Below are 17,991 nucleotides of genomic sequence, written 5' to 3' on the forward strand. Positions count from 1 at the left end.
CAAGTAAAAGTCCAGTGTTCATACTTTAGTAGCAAAAAGTATTAGCAGCAAAATGTACTTAAAATATTAAAAGTAAAAGTCTTCATTAGGTGGCAAAATGGTCTCTCTGTGTTACATTGCATTACTGGATTATTAAAACTGATGTAGCTCGTTGCGGTGGAGCTAATTTTACTACTTTATATAACATTGGGAAGTTTAATCTTTAAGAATACATCATACTTTATAAGATTAATGGAGTAAAAAGTACAACATTTCCCTGTGAAATGTAGTGGAGTAGAAACATAACGTACTCAAGTAAGGTACTTAGTTACTTTCCACCACTGGTTGTTAGTATAATGGAAATCCCAGATTCAGATGACCACTGACATATAATCATCATGTTTATTGGCTCAAGGCCTATCGCTCCACCAAATTTCATGGGATCCAGTCATATGTTTATGAGACAGGCAAACAGACCAGGAGCACAAATTACCTCTCTTATAGAGGCAAAGTATATTTTTTACACACAGTTTTATGATTGTCTCTATTGATAATGGCAGAAACACTGGGAGCCTGAAGCTATGTCCTACAGCTAAGGAACATTTAAAATAAATTCAGCATTGGCAGGAACGCGTCGCAGCTTTTTGCATGTTTGACATCGTTTACCATCTCCCTTCATTAGCCACTCTGCCAAATGCCCTGCACAAAGCCACCACCAGCTACTGAGTGCTCAGTGGGGCATCCCTTATGCATGGAGCGCTAGATCATATAGTAGGCTACAGCCATGCCAGCAGTGAGCAGTAATCTGAGGGCTCGGCTGCCTCCAGCAACACTCTGTCATCACGTTCATATGCTTCCACAGCACAGCGGCGCATAGTAACACAGCAGCAGTTTATGTGTTTGCATTCCTGATATGTAGTCATGAGAGGGTACTAAGTAGCTGTTGAATATTTGGGGGCATGATTGGCCAGCTCCGTTTTAAAAGGCAGGTCTGTTGGCTATCATTCTGGATTTGGACCAGATTGCTGTTCCATTAAGTTAATGTCAAGTGTACAACATTTAGTCATTAAATCGGTGGTCATTTTGAGTTTCTTAACTTTCACATTTAACATTTAAGTGTCTGAGTAACTACCAGACATGTTTCTTACTGCTCCTGAGTAAATTTATTAAAGTGATCTTATGAAGGCGGAACAAGACGTACATTAAATGTCTCTCTCTCTAAGCATAACGACTGGAAGCGGGGAAAACAGTTATCCTGGCGCTACCAAAATCCACCTTCCAGCACCTCTACAGCTCACTAACTGACACGTCATATCTTGTTTAATATGTTCAAAGTGTTTGTATTTTTGTGTGGATTAAGTAAACAACAGATAACATATTGATTAATGAGTATTGGAGGTGCTGGTAGGCGGATTTTGTTACTTTCGGACAGAGCCAGGCTCGGTTTCCCTGTTTCTAGTCTTTGTGCTAAGCTAAGCTAACATTTCTGCTGATGTTTCTACAACTTTGATGATTTTGAGGTGGAATCGCTCTTAAAATGCATGATGTAATTCTCCAAATATTTAGAAATCCGTTGATGTGCACACTTTACGGCAAAGACTAAATTAAATATAAATAACAACCATCATGATAACAGCATACTTTTCCTGTTAGACAATACACAGAATTACCGTTATACAGAACTTGGTCTTAGATGCGAGACAATTCATTAAATTTTTCAGGTTTTTGAGGGTGAACCAGTTTAACTGTGATGCTAAATGGTGGAATTACCATCAGCTGGTATGATCATAATATTTCACCATCTGATTTGACCTCTTTGATCTCCAGATTGTGGTTTTCCCAGCACACAGTGTGATTCTTAGATTACTGAAGAAACTTGGCAGTATGCTCCATTTAAATAGTAGTTTGAGATTATGTCCCTAATTGTGATTTGAGACGGCTGTCTTAGACCTTTTATTTAAATGATCAATATCCACAAAAATAAGCTGATGTGGATACCTCAGTTATTCCCCAGGCTGTTAGAGTCCACAAAGTCACCAACATGTCATCTTAATATTTCTCATTCTCAAAAGTCATGAATGTAAACACAATTGTGCTTTATTCTCTGTAGGCCACAAAGCCTGGAGTTACTGTAATGGGGGGGTATGTGTGTGGGGGGGTGTCACTTGAACGCACACTCTGCTGTTTGTTGACTTAAGATCATAATATGTGGTAGGAGGACGATTACGAGTGGGGAGCCCAAGTTTCCACACGCCTGGAATGTTTCTTCTTTTGTGTGTTTAGGATCACTAACTGCTCTGCTGGCTTTGTCGGATCATGTGGTTAGCGAGCCGGCATGTAGCTCTGGCTTTGATTGGGATGTCACAATGCATGAAGCATTTTATTGAGTAATTATTGAGACTGTCTAGAAAGTAATGAATAAATAGATCGAGAGGTTTAAAAGGTAAAATTCACCCACTTTTCTGTGTCTCTTCCAGGGTGTCAGGTCCCCTCTTGTCTCCAGGGATGAAGGGTACAGGCACGCCTCCTCCTCCTCCTCTGGAGAAACAGCATGTCCACCCTCACCACAAGCCCTACTCTCACTATCACCACCATCAGCCTGCCAACGACGGTAAGACTGACCCAAAGACATCTGGTTGAAAGTAACTTAACTTGTTTCAGGAAATCTGTTTTGACTTGAATTTGAAAATTTTTCATTGGCGTTTAAATTTAATATCCTGAAATTTCTCCTGTTGCAGGTGTTTCAGTAACATATAGCCCGAAACACTCTTTTAGGTAACTTCCTATGGAGATAATTTAAAGTGTCAGATCACTTGAATATACATAAGAAGAATTTAAAATGCTTACTGTACCAGCAGACCCACATGAAAGGCCTCAAAGAGAGGAAGTTGTCTCTTAGAGCAGCGATACTGCCCTGTGGCTCTGTCAGAGCATTTTTAGGACAGAGAGAGATTAGAGTCGTAGAGACTGAGTGGGGAAAACCACATGCCGGAAGCCTTTTCCCTGTGCTGAATTAGCCAACAAAATGCTGGCTCATGTAATCAGCTGTCTCTCAGCGCCCTAACATGGCAAGCTCAGCTGTCACTCCAAAGCCTTTTTCCTAATGCCTTAAACACTGTTTTCCCTGTAAAGATCTACACATGGACGTCTCTCTAACCACACTGTGGTCAGGGAGTTGCGTAAAAGCGCTCCAGGAAAGGCTGCTCTCCCATTATCGTGACTCCTGCGGTCTATTCTGAGTACAAACTGAGACGATGGGGACAAATGTTACATACTATGGGGCTGGCACAGTTAGCACAAGCACAAATATAGCATTGTCATAATTTGAGATCCACATCAAGTTTCAGCCGGATGGAGCAGACGCTTACTGACCTTGGAAACAATCACCCATAGACACTGGTGGCAGTCGATCAAGCCTGGCTTCTATTTTTCTCCTCTCTTCCTCCTCCCTGCTCCTGTACATCCTCCCCTCATTTCCTAGAATACCAAGGCAGCTTTCAGAGCTGCTTCCATTTCGGAGACTCCTACAGGATGGAGCAGACGGTCGGTGGTGTCCACGTCCCAGGAGATTCTCACGCCTACACTTCCCATCAGCACAATGGCTTCCACATGTCGACTGGCAACACTGGCACTGCAGGTGAGGACAACTGACCTAGAGCCTAAATGCCAGAATCGTAAAAGATCATAACAGATCACCTGATTGATTTCATCAAAATGTTAAACAAACTGCACTTGATCTTGTCTGTTCCAGGCTTCAGCTTGACCCAGGAGCTGCAAGGCGGCGCAGGGTGCCAGTTCTCTTCCAGCCCAGAGGAGAGCATTTTCTTCCAGGTGGGCAGCTTCGACCGCAGCCTGAGCCACATGTCCTCCGTCTACACAGAGACATAGAGCAACACTGGAGCAGAGCATGCTTCACCACACATACTCTACTACTCTGCAGTCCAACTCCTTCCACCCCCATCTTATCACACTTGGATCACCTCTTCTCTAGTTCCTGTTTCCTTTTTTTTTCATGCAAGATATGGGTCACATATTAAATCAAAGTCATTTATAGCTTATTCTGACCTACATAACTGTAAGATGAAACAGACATAAAAAAAAGTTTGGAAGTCAGTTTAGTATACTGCAATATGATTAACTACTTACCTGACACTTTCTGAATGGTCAAGATGTAAACTACACTTGTCTAATAGTCCAAGTAGGTAAGAACAGTGGTGCTATAATCCTATAGCTGGTGCCCGTGGTGGCTTGTGACCCCTTAAAACAACAATGTCTTGTCACTGGTTGCATATGTCTTCCAGTTGTGACCAGTTTAACCAAAAAGTGATTTTTTTCTTTGTTTTATGTGAATCATTTTCACAGAAAAAAATATCCAGTAATTCATAAGAAAATAATCAATAATTTGAGGTATTTTATGCTTACCTATTCTGTTAAAGGGTACTCAGCCAATTTTACCCATGAAGCTTAGTGTAATTGTCATGAGTAGTACTCAGTCTGTGAAAACAGTTGTATGTCTTCCATGGAAGTGAAGGGAGCTTTCTAAAGTCTGAGAAAATAATGTCAGTGGTCATCAGGGTTATCTCAAATTGGGCTTGAGACTACTTTAACAGAAGGCTTGTGTTACGAACTTTGAGTTGACGTGGAGTTTGAAATATGCGGGCATTTATCAGGCATGGAGGGTCTAATGAAAGACATTGAGTTGCATTATGGGAATTGTAGGATCCAGTGTTTTTGGAGCTTGACCCATACGATATCTCAACCTCACTACTATTCTGTTTTTAATCTGGCTTTTGCAAGTCCTCCAATTTAACAAAAGAGCAATGCTAAATCACTGGAAGGCCCCTTTAATTGTCTTGTGACCCTTCAGATTTGTCTTGTGATTGCGTGTGAGGGCCCTGAACCCCACTGGATTAGAGGGGCTTTAAATACTATAGAAAGATTAAAAAAAAAAAAAAACAGTATTTAATCTGGTTCTTGCTCTTCCGATATCTACTCACTTTAAATGAAGGAATGACCTGAGTCAAAGAAATTACATGGAAGTCTCCTTTTCTTATTAGTAAAGTAAAAGAAAGCTGAAGAATTATGATTTTGTTTAAAACGTGTGCCCGTCGGTTGTTCAAAGATCCATACGCTTCATTTCTTGGGTTCAGAATCACATTTATTGGCCAAGAACTCATCATATACAAAAAATCTGACTTGGTAACACTGGTGCTAAGATGTGCATACTTATAGTACAATCAGATCAAGCTTACAAATGCAGTTTTTTTCTATCTTCCTGAAAATTGTTCTTTGAACTGTGTGTAAGTGCATCGAGAGCAACTTAAACCCAGAGTCAAATTCCTTGTATGTGTACACATACTTGGCCAATAAAGCTGATTCTGATATACGAACTTCAAACACCATAAAACTCCTGGATGGAAATGAAATGCCCCCTCCCTCTTCTTCATGTTTTTTCTCTCTAATCTACATCTTTGAATCTATTTTAGACTGAAGTGTAGAAAAGAATATATCATTTTGCCGTGTTGTTTTAACAATTGAAAAAATAATAATTGTTTGAATTTCTGTATTTTGTTTTTAAGTGTTTTTTTTTGATTGATCTCTGGAGGAGGGTTTAAACTCATTAACTCTGCAATAATGCAGAGAAACCAACCTACTTTATTATTATATGTATAAAATGTACAGTTTGTTTACAGCAATCATTTTAATGTTTGTCATTTCTCAATTTAAGAAATAAATAACTGAATGATCACACAATGTATCTTTTTTGACATGTATTTGACACTATATAAAATACAAAAAAACGCAGAGAGTATTAAAATTGTTCACATTAGTTGTATATGTCTGTAAAATATTATGGTTTGACTGTAGAGCTAAACTGGCAGTTAATGATAAGCACCATGAGAAACACCTACAGACTGTGGGCATGTTGTTCCCTCTAGTGGACGCTGGTGAGTACTGCAGTTACAGGAAACTTGTGCATCTTATTTCTGCTTCTTCTTGTTGAGGTAGCTCTGATAATAGAAGTTACCGAAGAGGACTGTGAGGGTGACACAGTAACCAAACACCAACATATTCATGGAGTCGGGGAAGTCGCACTCTGTGAACAGGTTGTAGCCCGTGTGCAGGAGGAACAGCAGGAACTGCAGCTAGAGAGACAGTAGAGAAAAGTTCAGATCAGCTTCCTTCACAAACATTGTGTATGTACAGTCACAATCCTTTTCATTCAGAGCAGGAGCCTCTCACCAGCTGTAGGGACGTGAGGTATCGCTTCCACCACAGGTACTTCTGCATGTGAGGGCCGATGGCAGCCAGGCCGTAGTAAGAATACATCACAATGTGAACGAAGGTGTTGAGTAGGCCGATGAACCACGCTGCAGGATGTGATACAAACAGAGGAACGCAAAAACATTAAGAGCAGCAATAAGAAATGGGCTCTCAAAATCTATTTAAATCATTAAAAACATTTAAAAAAATATAGTGAATTAAGTATCAGAACTGGTACAACTTTCAACTCTGAATAATAGAATGTGAGGCAGCAGACACATAGTAGAATGACCCAATAAGACTTTTTGTCTCATTTCAGTCACAGTGTAATTCACTTATTATTTGTACTGATGAAACAACATCTATGCAATGGACCAGAGAGCATTTGACCATTAAGATGATGGAGAATATGAACTAATAATAAGCTTAAGGAAGTTCTTTTTTTAAGTAAGTTAAGTAACTTTTTGTCAATTTTCACAGCCAACATAAATTTCAGTCAGCTGTTTTGTTGCATCAGTTGGTCTCTTCTGTACAGCTCTTTTCATTGTAATAACATATTTCACATATTTTTTACATATGATTCTTGCAGTACTTGTTTTTCGCTATGCACCAAAATACCAAGGAAAATTCCTTGTATGTGAAAACCTACAATAAACCTGATTCTGATTATTTATCAAACTCAAGTTTAGTGTCTTGCTAAAGGGCGTTTTCATAGGGAGAGGACAAATTCTATAGTTAAAGGTGTAATCCTATAGCTGGTGTTATTCTATTGTTTTGTAATTGTCAACAAAGCCCATGAAAAGACCAAAACCAACAAGTCTGTCTCTCAATAATTTCCAACTTTCCCAACCTACACATTTTATGCTCTAGTGAGTATTTACAGCAGCAGTCCAAGAAGGTGAATGTGGGATTGATTTAAAAAAAAAAAAAAAAAATACAATGTCACCAGTGCAAAAGTGTGGCTCATTTTAATATAGTTTTTGGACAACAGTGGATGTCAGTGGCACAGAGGAATTAGCTATAAAAGGCTTTGGCTCCACAAACAATACTTGTTAGTGGATCAATTCATTGTTGGTTTTGCTCCAAGTCTGGTGAAATATAGTATATGACCAGACTTGTCCTTTAAGCGACATACACAAGCTCATTCTACTTATTTTCAGTATCATTATAGCATTTACAGTCAATTACTAAAATAGTTGACTTACACTGTCCGCCGGGCACATACTTGACTCCCGCCCACCAGTTGAAGATCAAGGGGCCGTGGTGGAAAACGTGAAGGAAGGTCACCTGATTGCTCTTCTTCCTCAGGATAAAAAAGAGCTGCTCGTAGAGAGGAGCAGATAGACCGTTAACACTTTCAACTCTGCATTCTTACACTACTGACACTGAAAGTTCACTGAAACTGCAAATGTTTTAACAAATACGTACCGTGTCACTGAGCTCTATGACCTTGGAGAAGAAAAACCACCAGCAGACTCTGGCCATCTGGATGAAGGAAACAATGGAGAAATGTGAGTTTTATATATTATTCATTTAATAAAGGTATGTTTTATCTTTCACATTGCATTGTTGGCTGTCTGGTAGGATTATTTTACTGTGAATTATGTTCCAAATGTAGCACATAATATGCACAAACACATCAAAGTGACTGAATGTATCAAGTGAGACACTTGCTTACCCTCATTGCCAGTGGGCTGGTGCTGTAATCTACAGGCTGACAGAGGTAGCTGTAGTTTGAGAGCCAGGATGTGACCAGGAACTGGTAAATATTCATACAATTACTTAATGAAACACCAATATAACCACTTATATCATGAAACACAAATTCCTAAGAGTAGGCGGCAGCTACGAAAAAATAAACAAAAATTGGACATGTTTAAACCTGTCAAGTAAAAATTAATATTTCCATCATGACCGTGCTCATGATTGATTTGATTTGCCTGTTAAAACAGAAAGCAGCACAAACACACCTCAAAGAACATGTAGGCAGACAGGCCGACCATGGCAAAGTTGTACATAATGAGAATGACTTTAAGGTCAAAGGGTTGTCTGTGTTTCATCAGACGTGGGCCGACAAAGACCACAGAAAGGTAAACCAGGAAGATGATCAACACCGGGACGGGGGAGTAGACCAGCAGCCACTGGTCCGTCCTCTTATCTGGAACATGATAGAGCTCTGTGTCAGGGACTTTTAGGCATTATTTACAAATTAATAAACATAATATAGGACACATATCTGGCTAGAATTACAAGTTTTAAGAGCTGCCTTGATTTCCCCAAACTTTCAGCACTGATTACAGATGACATTTGTTTTAGTCTGCAAAGGAAATGCCAGGTTTTTACAGTTTGTCTTGTTCCAGTTCAGCTCAGATGACCTGCTATGTGTGCAGTTTTGTGAATGTAAACCAAATCACGATTCAAAATGCATAAAATATTTATACATTTGAGAAAAATAAAAGGCAGTTTTCATCTGATAATGAATAGGTCCTTCCTAATTCTGGGTTCCTGTTCTTCCCGTTCCTGTACGTCCACCACTATAACAAGATAATATTTAAAAAGTGGCATGGTGGCAAATCATGTGACAGGCCACAAAGCAGTTATTGTGAAGGAAAGCTGGGGAACACATCTGCAACTCCCACACACTGAACAACGATGCTGAAGTTAGCTTCTGATTCATCAGTAAGGAGAAAGTTAAGGGAAACTTAACTTAAAATGCTAAGCAACCGATACTCGTTTTTTCTTACTGTTGTGAAAGCGTGTTAGACATTGTAGGAGCATCTCTGGTAAAGCCTTAACACTGTCTGAAACCCACTGTAAAACCTTTATTGCATTTGTGAAAATGCACTGCTTTTTTCGTCTAGACCACATTGGACTTGGTCCAGATCAAAAGTCACTATACATAGACTAGTCAAATCTGGACTAGATTATCCCAGAGAGGCTAAAGATTCTTTAAAGTTCAGATTTGTGAACCGATCGAAGGACAGCAGTGGACCAGCAACTCCCGTGTTCTGTGTTGTGTAAAATTACTGTTTTTGTCAATTACTGCTTTGAAGAGAGCATATATGGCTTCAGTTTCCCATCGGAAAGGAAATATAGCATACACTTAAACTGGTTTTGACTTTTTTTTAGGGGGCTAAAATACATTTTGTTGCTGCCCAGATCCACAGCAGTGCATTACTGAGCTTCTGTGCTGGTACTCCTGTCTGCTTCTCCAAACTGGGGGTGTGCTGACTGCTGTCTACTGTAGGTATTTATACAGGGAAAACCACTGTACTGTGTTTACAAGTGAAACAACATTAGAGCAAAAAAAAAATTACTAAAAGCAATAATAACGCCATAAAGAATGTGTAGGCCTACAATGTAGGGAAAACATTTAAGAACAGTTATATTAAAGTTAATTACTATTAACATTATTACAAATACAGTGGTGTGAAAAAGTGTTTGCCCCCTTCCTGATTTCATATTTTTTTGCATGTTTGTCACACTTAAATGTTTCAGATCATCAAACAAATTTAAATATTAGTCAAAGATAACACAAGTAAACACAAAATGCAGTTTTTAAATGAAGGTTGTTATTATTAAGGGAAAACAAAATCCAAACCTACATGGCCCTGTGTGAAATAGTGATTGCCACCTAAACCTAATAACTGGTTGGGCCACCCTTAGCAGCAACAACTGCAATCAAGAGTTTGCGATAACTTGCAATGAGTCTTTTACAGCGCTGTGGAGGAATTTTGGCCCACTCATCTTTGCAGAATTGTTGTAATTCAGCCAGACTGGAGGGTTTTCGAGCATGAACTGCCTTTTTAAGGTTATGCCACAGCATCTCAATAGGATTCAGGTCAGGACTTTTACTAGGCCACTCCAAAGTCTTCATTTTGTTCTTCAGCCATTCAGAGACCCCACAACAACATCCAAATAACTGCAGGCCTCACTTGCCTCAGTTAAGGTCAGTGTTCATGACTCCACCAAGAAAGAGACTGGGCAAAAATGGCCTGCAAGACGAAAACCACTGCTGAGCAAAAAGAACATGAAGGCTCGTCTCATTTTTGCCAGAAAACATCTTGATGATCCCCAAGACTTTTGGGAAAATACTCTGTGGACTGACGAGACAAAAGTTAAACTTTTTGGAAGGTGTGTGTCTCATTACATCTGGCGTAAAAGTAACACCACATTTCAGAAAAAGAACATCATACCAACAGTAAAATATGGTGGTGGTAGTGTGATGGTCTGGGGCTGTTTTGCTGCTTCAGGACCTGGAAGACTTGCTGTGATAAATGGAACCATGAATTCTGCTGTCTACCAAAAACTCCTGAAGGAGAATGTCCGGCCATCTGTTCGTGACCTCAAGCTGAAGCGAACTTGGGTTCTGCAGCACAACAATGATCCAAAACACACCAGCAAGTCCACCTCTGAATGGCTGAAGAAGAACAAAATGAAGACTTTGGAGTGGCCTAGTAAAAGTCCTGACCTGAATCCTATTGAGATGCTGTGGCATAACCTTAAAAAGGCAGTTCATGCTCGAAAACCCTCCAGTCTGGCTGAATTACAACAATTCTGCAAAGATGAGTGGGCCAAAATTCCTCCACAGCGCTGTAAAAGACTCATTGCAAGTTATCGCAAACTCTTGATTGCAGTTGTTGCTGCTAAGGGTGGCCCAACCAGTTAATAAGTTTAGGGGGCAATCACTTTTTCACACAGAGCCATGTAGATTTGGATTTTGTTTTCCCTTAATAATAACAACCTTCATTAAAAAAACTGCATTTTGTGTTTACTTTTGTTATCTTTGACTAATATTTAAATTTGTTTGATGAGCTGAAACATTTAAGTGTGACAAACATGCAAAAAATATGAAATCAGGAAGGGGGCAAACACTTTTTCACACCACTGTATATTGGTGTGTGTTCAGTGACTTTTTCTGTACCAGCACTGTGTGGAGGGTGTGGAGATAGGAGTTTAAAGCACATTTATGTTTAATATGTGTCTAGTAATGTATGTGAAAGTATGCACCATGGAGCAGTAAGAAATTATGAATTATTGCTGAACGTATGCATAACATGCTGGGTTATTGCTTGTCTTATGTTTGCTGGAGGAATGATTTGGTTGTCTTTGCAAGCTTCAGTGCAGAGCTGCTAGCAGTGAAGCAAGTGGAAACACCTGCACATAGATAGGAGTGGTGTGGATGTGTGCTCACAGTATAGACAAAGTGTGTGTGTTAAAATAGTGGTGTATCAAGTTAAGCCTTTTTGTGTATCAAGTTAAACCTGTAACTGTCACGATATGTGAGTTTGTCATAAATGTTGGTGGATTAACCATAAGTAAACATAATTAAAAGCCGTCAAAAGCGATTGCAGATACCGTCTTTCATCTCTGCAGTGTTTCAGCTGTAGGCCGAAGTGTTCTAGTTAGGAAAGAGACTGAACGGCCACGGAGCTAATTTGTGAAGAATAGAGAAGTTGTTGTGCGCGTCACTAAGGACCCTTCAGGACGGCGACAGTAAAATAGCTGCATGCGTCACTAAAGAGCCTACAGGACGGTGAAAAGGTTGTTGCGTGCGCTGTGTAGGGGCCGGAAAAGTGTATATAGTTGTGTAATGTGTGTGAATGCTGATAAAGTGAGTAAGCAGTTACCTGTGTAAATAGTGCATTGGAGGTGCATGCTTTAAAATCTTAAAACTGTGTTAAGCTTAAGTGTACATATTTTTGTGAGTTGACAAATGATGGATGAGGGGAATGGTAGTGACGACGAGGTGATATTACTAGAGCATATTACAGATGAGAGATAAAAAAAGTGCAAAGTTCCCTAATAAGAAATTGATCAAATTGGACACTTTCCAATGGTAGGGTTAGAAGATGAAGGTAAGGAACATGAGATAGAGTGTGAGATGCAAGGAAAGTTCACAGTGACATTGAGCGAACAAGTAAGTGACAAAGGAAAGAGTGCAAGTCGAAAAATTGAAAACTGAAGAGGAGCTGAAGACAAGAGCAGCAAAGCAGAAGTCACACAGGAGGAGGAGAACCATGAGTTAAGGGTACACACAGTGAGAGGCACATCCGACGATGAGGATGAACGTTCAGATGGGGAATACACCCCATCAACAGACAGACTCCGCCTAACTATTACTACTACTACTGTAAAGTCACGGGTGACTTTGTGTGAAGACACACCCACTAGGAATGACAGGAAACAGTATCAACTGATAGCTGGAAGAGGCAAGTCCAAAGAGAAGTGGAAAGACACATAGCATGGAGCTACAAATGAAAGATGAACGGAAGTTAACAAATAAGGAAGAGAATTTACTTGGGGCTGAATGTGATAAAATCTTGCAAGACGCTAGTAAAGCATCAACAGGATGTCAAAAGAGAATGAAGGTGCAGCTAGACGGCATCATGACAACAGAAGATACTGCTGCTGAAGAGAGGCAACGACGGCTGAACATTGTCAAAACAAAAATTTACTGATGTCATGAACGAACAACTACATCAACTAAGAGAAATTAAAGAAACAGCAGGCATGCAGTTGAGAAGCGACAGGAGAGTCAGGGAAGCAAGTCACGAAGGCCTGTGGCAAGGAGCAAACAATTCGGCAGATACAGACTCCCCCACCACAATACTCCCTATAATAACTAAGGCACAGGGACAGCATCAATATGTGCCATGGTCATTCATGGACATGATTGGAAGGGCAAGCAGACTACGAGACCACACTGAAGGAGCAAACAAGTGGATCACTGCATTAGAAGAGAGTACAGCAGGAGTGACGTTGGCCCTGGGTGACCACCCGAAGTGCAGAAACGTCTGGATGGCGTTGTGGGACTCATGAAGATGGATATAGTGCACCATGTGGAGAACTGGAGAAAAGAGAAACAGAGGGAGGAAGAAGCAAACAAACATCTAGCCAACAAACTGACCCAGCTGAATGAGCTAACCAAACGAAAAGAAAAACAAGGCTAAGACTCAGGCCCCAATGGTGGTAGCAGCCCAGGCGCAACCAACAGTGATGCCTCAACCCAACCCCAGGCTCTGGCCCTGACACATGCCCCATGAAGACCAGAACAGACAGCACCTGTTAACTCAGCCACTGCATCGCTGCCACCAATCCATGTTAATCAGCCTGGTGGTGCAGGTGGCAATTATCACCCTAGAGGACAAAGAGGTGGTCCATCTCGCCATGGAGGATAGAGAGGTCAACATGCGCAGCAACTTAGGTGCTCTTAGTCCAACCCACAGCTAAACCAAGCTCAAGCCGGAGATAACGTATGCTAGGCATGTGAGCAGCCAGGTCACCACCGGAGAGATTGCCCAACAAATCCATAGCAATAGAGGAGCCCAGAGGAGCCTGAGGGGGAATTGATTGCACTGGTTGTCTCATCATGTCCACAAGATGAGCACCCCATAGCAGTGACAATACAACATCAACACCAAGTTCTTCCTTCAGTATACTGGCTTCAATTAATGCCAAAGTCAAGATTGCTCTAGGAATGGGAAACGTGGAAGCCATGGGTACAAACCCAGGTGGAAGAAGCTGTCAAGTCCCAATTACCACTTCACTGCACACTCATGTAAGATGAACAGCAGGAGCATAAAGACTATGACGAATGCTGGGAGGAACTGGTGAACAGAAGATCGTATTACATGATCAGCCAAGACGTGTACATAGGACAACAAGGAGCGGCTATGGCTGTAACACTCCCAGCTGAGTTGCAGGAATGGCTCCAAGTCCACAACTCCACCCCACATGTCACACTACTAGTGGCAAAAAGACATGAGTCTCATGAACTTGGCCCAATGGTGAAAGCAGCATTGCAAGTATGCAAGAATGGAAGCCGACCAACAACAAGTACATTCACACCTCAGACAAACATTACCTTAGAATTTCATTAAGGGCATGTGATGAGGGAAAGGAAGAAAGATACATAAGACAGATGTAGGACAGGTTAAATCAGCACAAACTGTAAGCATTAAGCTAAAACCAGGAACTAGGTTACCATATCAAAAGCAATACCCACTAAAGCAGTTCGCTCTGGAAGGAATCAGACCCAGCTCAATTGCAGTGGACAGAGGAGGCGTAAGGAGCCTCTGAGACACTAAAAGGAGACTTGCGAACTGCTCCAGCACTTAATAACCCAGACTACACCAAGCCATTTCACTTATATGTTGCAGAACACTCAGGTTACACCAGTGCAGTACTGATGCAGGACACACCAGCAGCTGGTGCAGATGGCACCTGCTTTAGAGATGCTACAGGCAACCATGCAGGTTATGCCATTGTGCAATTAAATGAAGATAAAGCCCACACAGAAATTCAGGCAACCAAGGCTGTATTAAAATATGTTCATTATGTCCTCAGTTGTATATTGATGTAATGCTGTACTGTTCTGTATTATGCATATGCGTATGCCACAAGGGGGCACTAGAGTGTGAGCAGCATAAGACGCATTTGTGTTATTATGTTTGTCCCGGTTGATTTACGGTTGACTCTTACTGAAGACTGTTTGACCGTGAGACTGATGTGTCGGCATCTAGAAAAAAAATAAAATATGCCAAGAATGGCTAAAGATGGTACATCGCTCGTCCACTCTTTTCCTTCGAATGCAACGCTAGCTGCAACAATAGTGTAGTACAACTCAACAGGTTATGGGCCCAGGAGTTGTTCGGAGGATAAGTTTGTTGTTTTCCACCGTTTAGAAAGTCGCAACGTACAGTTTGCCTCGACTGTCGTTCGACGGAGATGAGACTAAGTATGAGCTTTGGGAGACCAAAATGTTGGGACATTTTCATTTATCAGGGCTAAAAGATACGGTGCTAAAAAAAACTGCAGTCAGAAGCTGAGATAGCAGCGGATGCAAAGAAAAATGCCGATGCATATGCTGAACTGATTTTACTGTTAGTTAAGTCTCTCATTAGTTATGAGGGATACGCCCAACAATGTAAGAAAAGCTCTGGAAATATTGAGAGACTATTATGCAGGGAGGGGAAAGCCCCGCATAATCAGCTTGTACAACCACGTTGACATCGCTTCAAAAGGCAAACGATGAAAGTGTAATGGACTATATCATCAGAGCACAGACAGCCATCACAGCACTGCGAAACGCAGGTGAAACGTTAGGAGACGGACTGCTAATGGCTATGGTCTTAAAGGGACTGCCTGAGAGTTTTAAGCCATTTGCAATACATGTGGCGCATACAGATGATAAAATCACGTTTGCGGAGTTCAAGACTAAACTACGTAGTTTTGAAGAAACAGAAAAGATAAAAGCAGCTGAGTCGAGCGACAGTGTGATGAAGACTCAAGGGAAAGCTGGACGGTGGCCCGCAAAGACAAGCGCACGTGGCTGGATCAAAGACGACGCAGAGATAGTGTGCTTCAAGTGTGGTACCAAAGGCCATCGAGCTAGAGGATGTCGACAGAAAGCATGGTGTAGTATCTGCAGTGACACACACAAAGACGCAACGTGTAGGCATAAGGACAAGGACATTAAAGACAAAAAGGATGGTGCGAGTAAAACCTCAGAAGATGTTGAGGACTACATGTTTAAGATGTGAGACGGAGGGACCGTTATCCAGCGGCAGCCAACATGCAGCATCCAGGAGAAGGGTCTAATGGTGGACACAGGGGCTACCTCTCATATCATCACGGACATAACCATGTTAAGAGTTTCGACAGCACGTTCAGGCCAGAAACGCACAGTGTCGATCTGGCAGACGGCACTCGGGGCAACAGGGTTGGACAGCGAAGGGGAAATGCATCGACAGCCGCCTTGCGGTGCTGAAAGACGCTTTGTTTGTACCGTCATACCCCCAAAGCATTTTTTCAGTGAAGGCAGCGACCACGAGTGGGGCTACAGAAGATAAAGACACCCTGATAACCAGAGACGGTACCAGATTTAACATGCACGTATATGGCAAGTTGTACTATTTGCATACCGAAGCAGAATCTAATGATAAGTGTAATGCATGCCACGACATACAAACATGGCATGAGATTTTAGGCCACTGTAACTATGACGATGTTCTTAAGTTGCAGGGTGTTGTTGAAGGTATGTAGATCAAGGGTAAAACAGGCAGACCCGAACAAGAGTGTGAGGTGTGTATTCAGGGAAAGTTTGCCCAAACCAGAAATAGGGACCCTGATACTAGAGCAAAAGCTCCCTTATAGATGGTACACACAGACCTTGCAGGTCCAGTAGCCACAGAGTCGATAGATGGTTACAAATATGTGCAGTCATTCACTGATGATTACTCAAGCGCAGTGTTCGTATATTTCCTAAAGAGGAAAAGTGACACCGTACAGGCTACTGAAAAGTTCCTAGCAGATGTATCCCCTTACGGGAAAGTGAGGTGCATAAGATCTGACAACGGAACAGAGTTTACGTGCAGTGGTTGGCGTACTCTTTTTGAGATGGGTAGGTGCATGATAGTTGAAAGTGTACTACCAAAGCAGCTATGGCACTACGCAGTACAAACAGCAGCAATGGTACGCAACAGGTGTTTTAACAGGCGTACAGGATAGACTCCTTATGAGTCAATAACAGACAAGAAGCCTAATGTGTCAAAAATGCAAAAGTTTGATCTATATGCTACACTTACAAACAGGACAAAGAGAAATTTGATTCCAGGTGTGACCAGGGCCGTTTTGTAGGTTATGACAAGAACAGCCCAGCATATTTGGTGTATCATCCAGATACAAACAAAGTACAAAAACACAGGCTAGTGAAGTTTGTGAGCAAGGCAGCTGTAGAAAAACAGACACAGACAGGTGAGCCAGATCTAAGCGATGGCTATGGTAGTGTGAAACCCAAGACTGGTGAGACCACACAGAGTAGGGGTACAGAAAATGCTCCAGAGCCAAGTATACAGAGTAGAAGTACACATAGTGATAGCCTAGGTGAAGTAATAAGGTCTAGTGACCACAATCAAGCACAACAGAGTGTGACAAGTGGTGAACCCAAGAGTAGGAGGCATCTGACTAGAGAAAGAAGAACACCGAGTTACTTAGATGACTTCGTAACTGAAGACAGTGATAGTGATGGGGTTAATATCACAGTAGACTATTGCTGCAGAGCGGTGTGTGGCATTCCACAGACGTTTGAAGGAGCAATGAAGTCAACTAACTCAAAAGAATGGGTAAAAGCCATGAATGAGGAAATCCAGTCTCTAAACGAGAACAAAACGTTTACCCCGGCGACACTGCCAATAGGCAAGAAAACAGTGGGGGATAGATGGGTTTACTCTATCAAGACTGATGTAGATGGGAAAGATAAATACAAAGCGAGGTTTGTGGCCAAGGGTTTCAACCAGAGAATGAGAATAGACTATGGGGAGACATTTTCACCCACGGCAGACTTGACAAGTGTAAGAGTGGTGCTACAGAAAGCAGCACAGGAAAATTTACTCCTGCATCAAATGGACGTGAAAACAGCGTACTTGCACGCTCCCATAGACCATGAGATATACATCAATCCACCAGAGGGTTACCAAGAGAAAGAGGGTATAGTTTACAAACTAGAGAAATCACGTTACGGCTTGAAACAATCCGGGGAAATTGGAATAAGGTTTTGCACGATTGTCTAACTGAGAATGGATTCACACGAAACCCAGCCGACCACCTTGTTTATGCCAAGGAGTCAAAAGAATGGAAAGTAATCAGAATTACATGGGTTGATGATTTAATTATTGCAGCAAGCAATCAAGAGAGACTGAAAGAAGTAAAAGTGATGCTTGCAGAAAAGTTTAAAATGAAAGATCT

At 41.4% G+C, this 17,991-nt stretch overlaps 2 protein-coding genes across 9 annotated transcripts in view; one reads left to right on the forward strand and one right to left on the reverse strand.

Annotated features, from left to right (window-relative positions):
* The window catches only part of LOC122878078 (zinc finger protein GLIS1), a 76,186-nt gene extending 71,146 nt beyond the window's left edge, over positions 1-5,040 (forward strand). For all 4 annotated transcript variants that reach the window (XM_044200407.1, XM_044200405.1, XM_044200408.1 and 1 more), the window contains 3 exons: positions 2,457-2,590; positions 3,461-3,616; positions 3,731-5,040. In XM_044200407.1, the coding sequence (XP_044056342.1) occupies positions 2,457-2,590; positions 3,461-3,616; positions 3,731-3,867 (427 nt within the window). In that variant the 3' untranslated portion in view covers positions 3,868-5,040. The remainder of the gene's footprint in view (positions 1-2,456; positions 2,591-3,460; positions 3,617-3,730) is intronic.
* Positions 1-17,991, reverse strand: part of elovl8b (ELOVL fatty acid elongase 8b) — a 30,190-nt gene that overhangs the window by 8,034 nt on the left and 4,165 nt on the right. For 3 of the 5 annotated variants that reach the window (XR_006378403.1, XR_006378402.1, XR_006378401.1), the window contains exons 3-8: positions 8,214-8,401; positions 7,922-8,002; positions 7,672-7,728; positions 7,449-7,563; positions 6,223-6,350; positions 5,892-6,125 (exon numbers count right to left, since the gene is read on the reverse strand). Coding sequence is in view for 1 of the 5 variants with exons in the window: in XM_044200424.1 (XP_044056359.1) it covers positions 5,961-6,125; positions 6,223-6,350; positions 7,449-7,563; positions 7,672-7,728; positions 7,922-8,002; positions 8,214-8,401 (734 nt within the window). In the remaining 4 variants the exon portion in view is untranslated. Of the gene's footprint in view, positions 1-3,351; positions 3,852-5,737; positions 6,126-6,222; positions 6,351-7,448; positions 7,564-7,671; positions 7,729-7,921; positions 8,003-8,213; positions 8,402-17,991 lie in introns of those variants that run through there. The other 2 variants (XR_006378400.1, XM_044200424.1) reach the window with 2 other exon arrangements.

Source organism: Siniperca chuatsi, linkage group LG6, assembly GCF_020085105.1.
Source record: "Siniperca chuatsi isolate FFG_IHB_CAS linkage group LG6, ASM2008510v1, whole genome shotgun sequence".
Lineage (NCBI taxonomy): Eukaryota > Metazoa > Chordata > Actinopteri > Centrarchiformes > Sinipercidae > Siniperca > Siniperca chuatsi.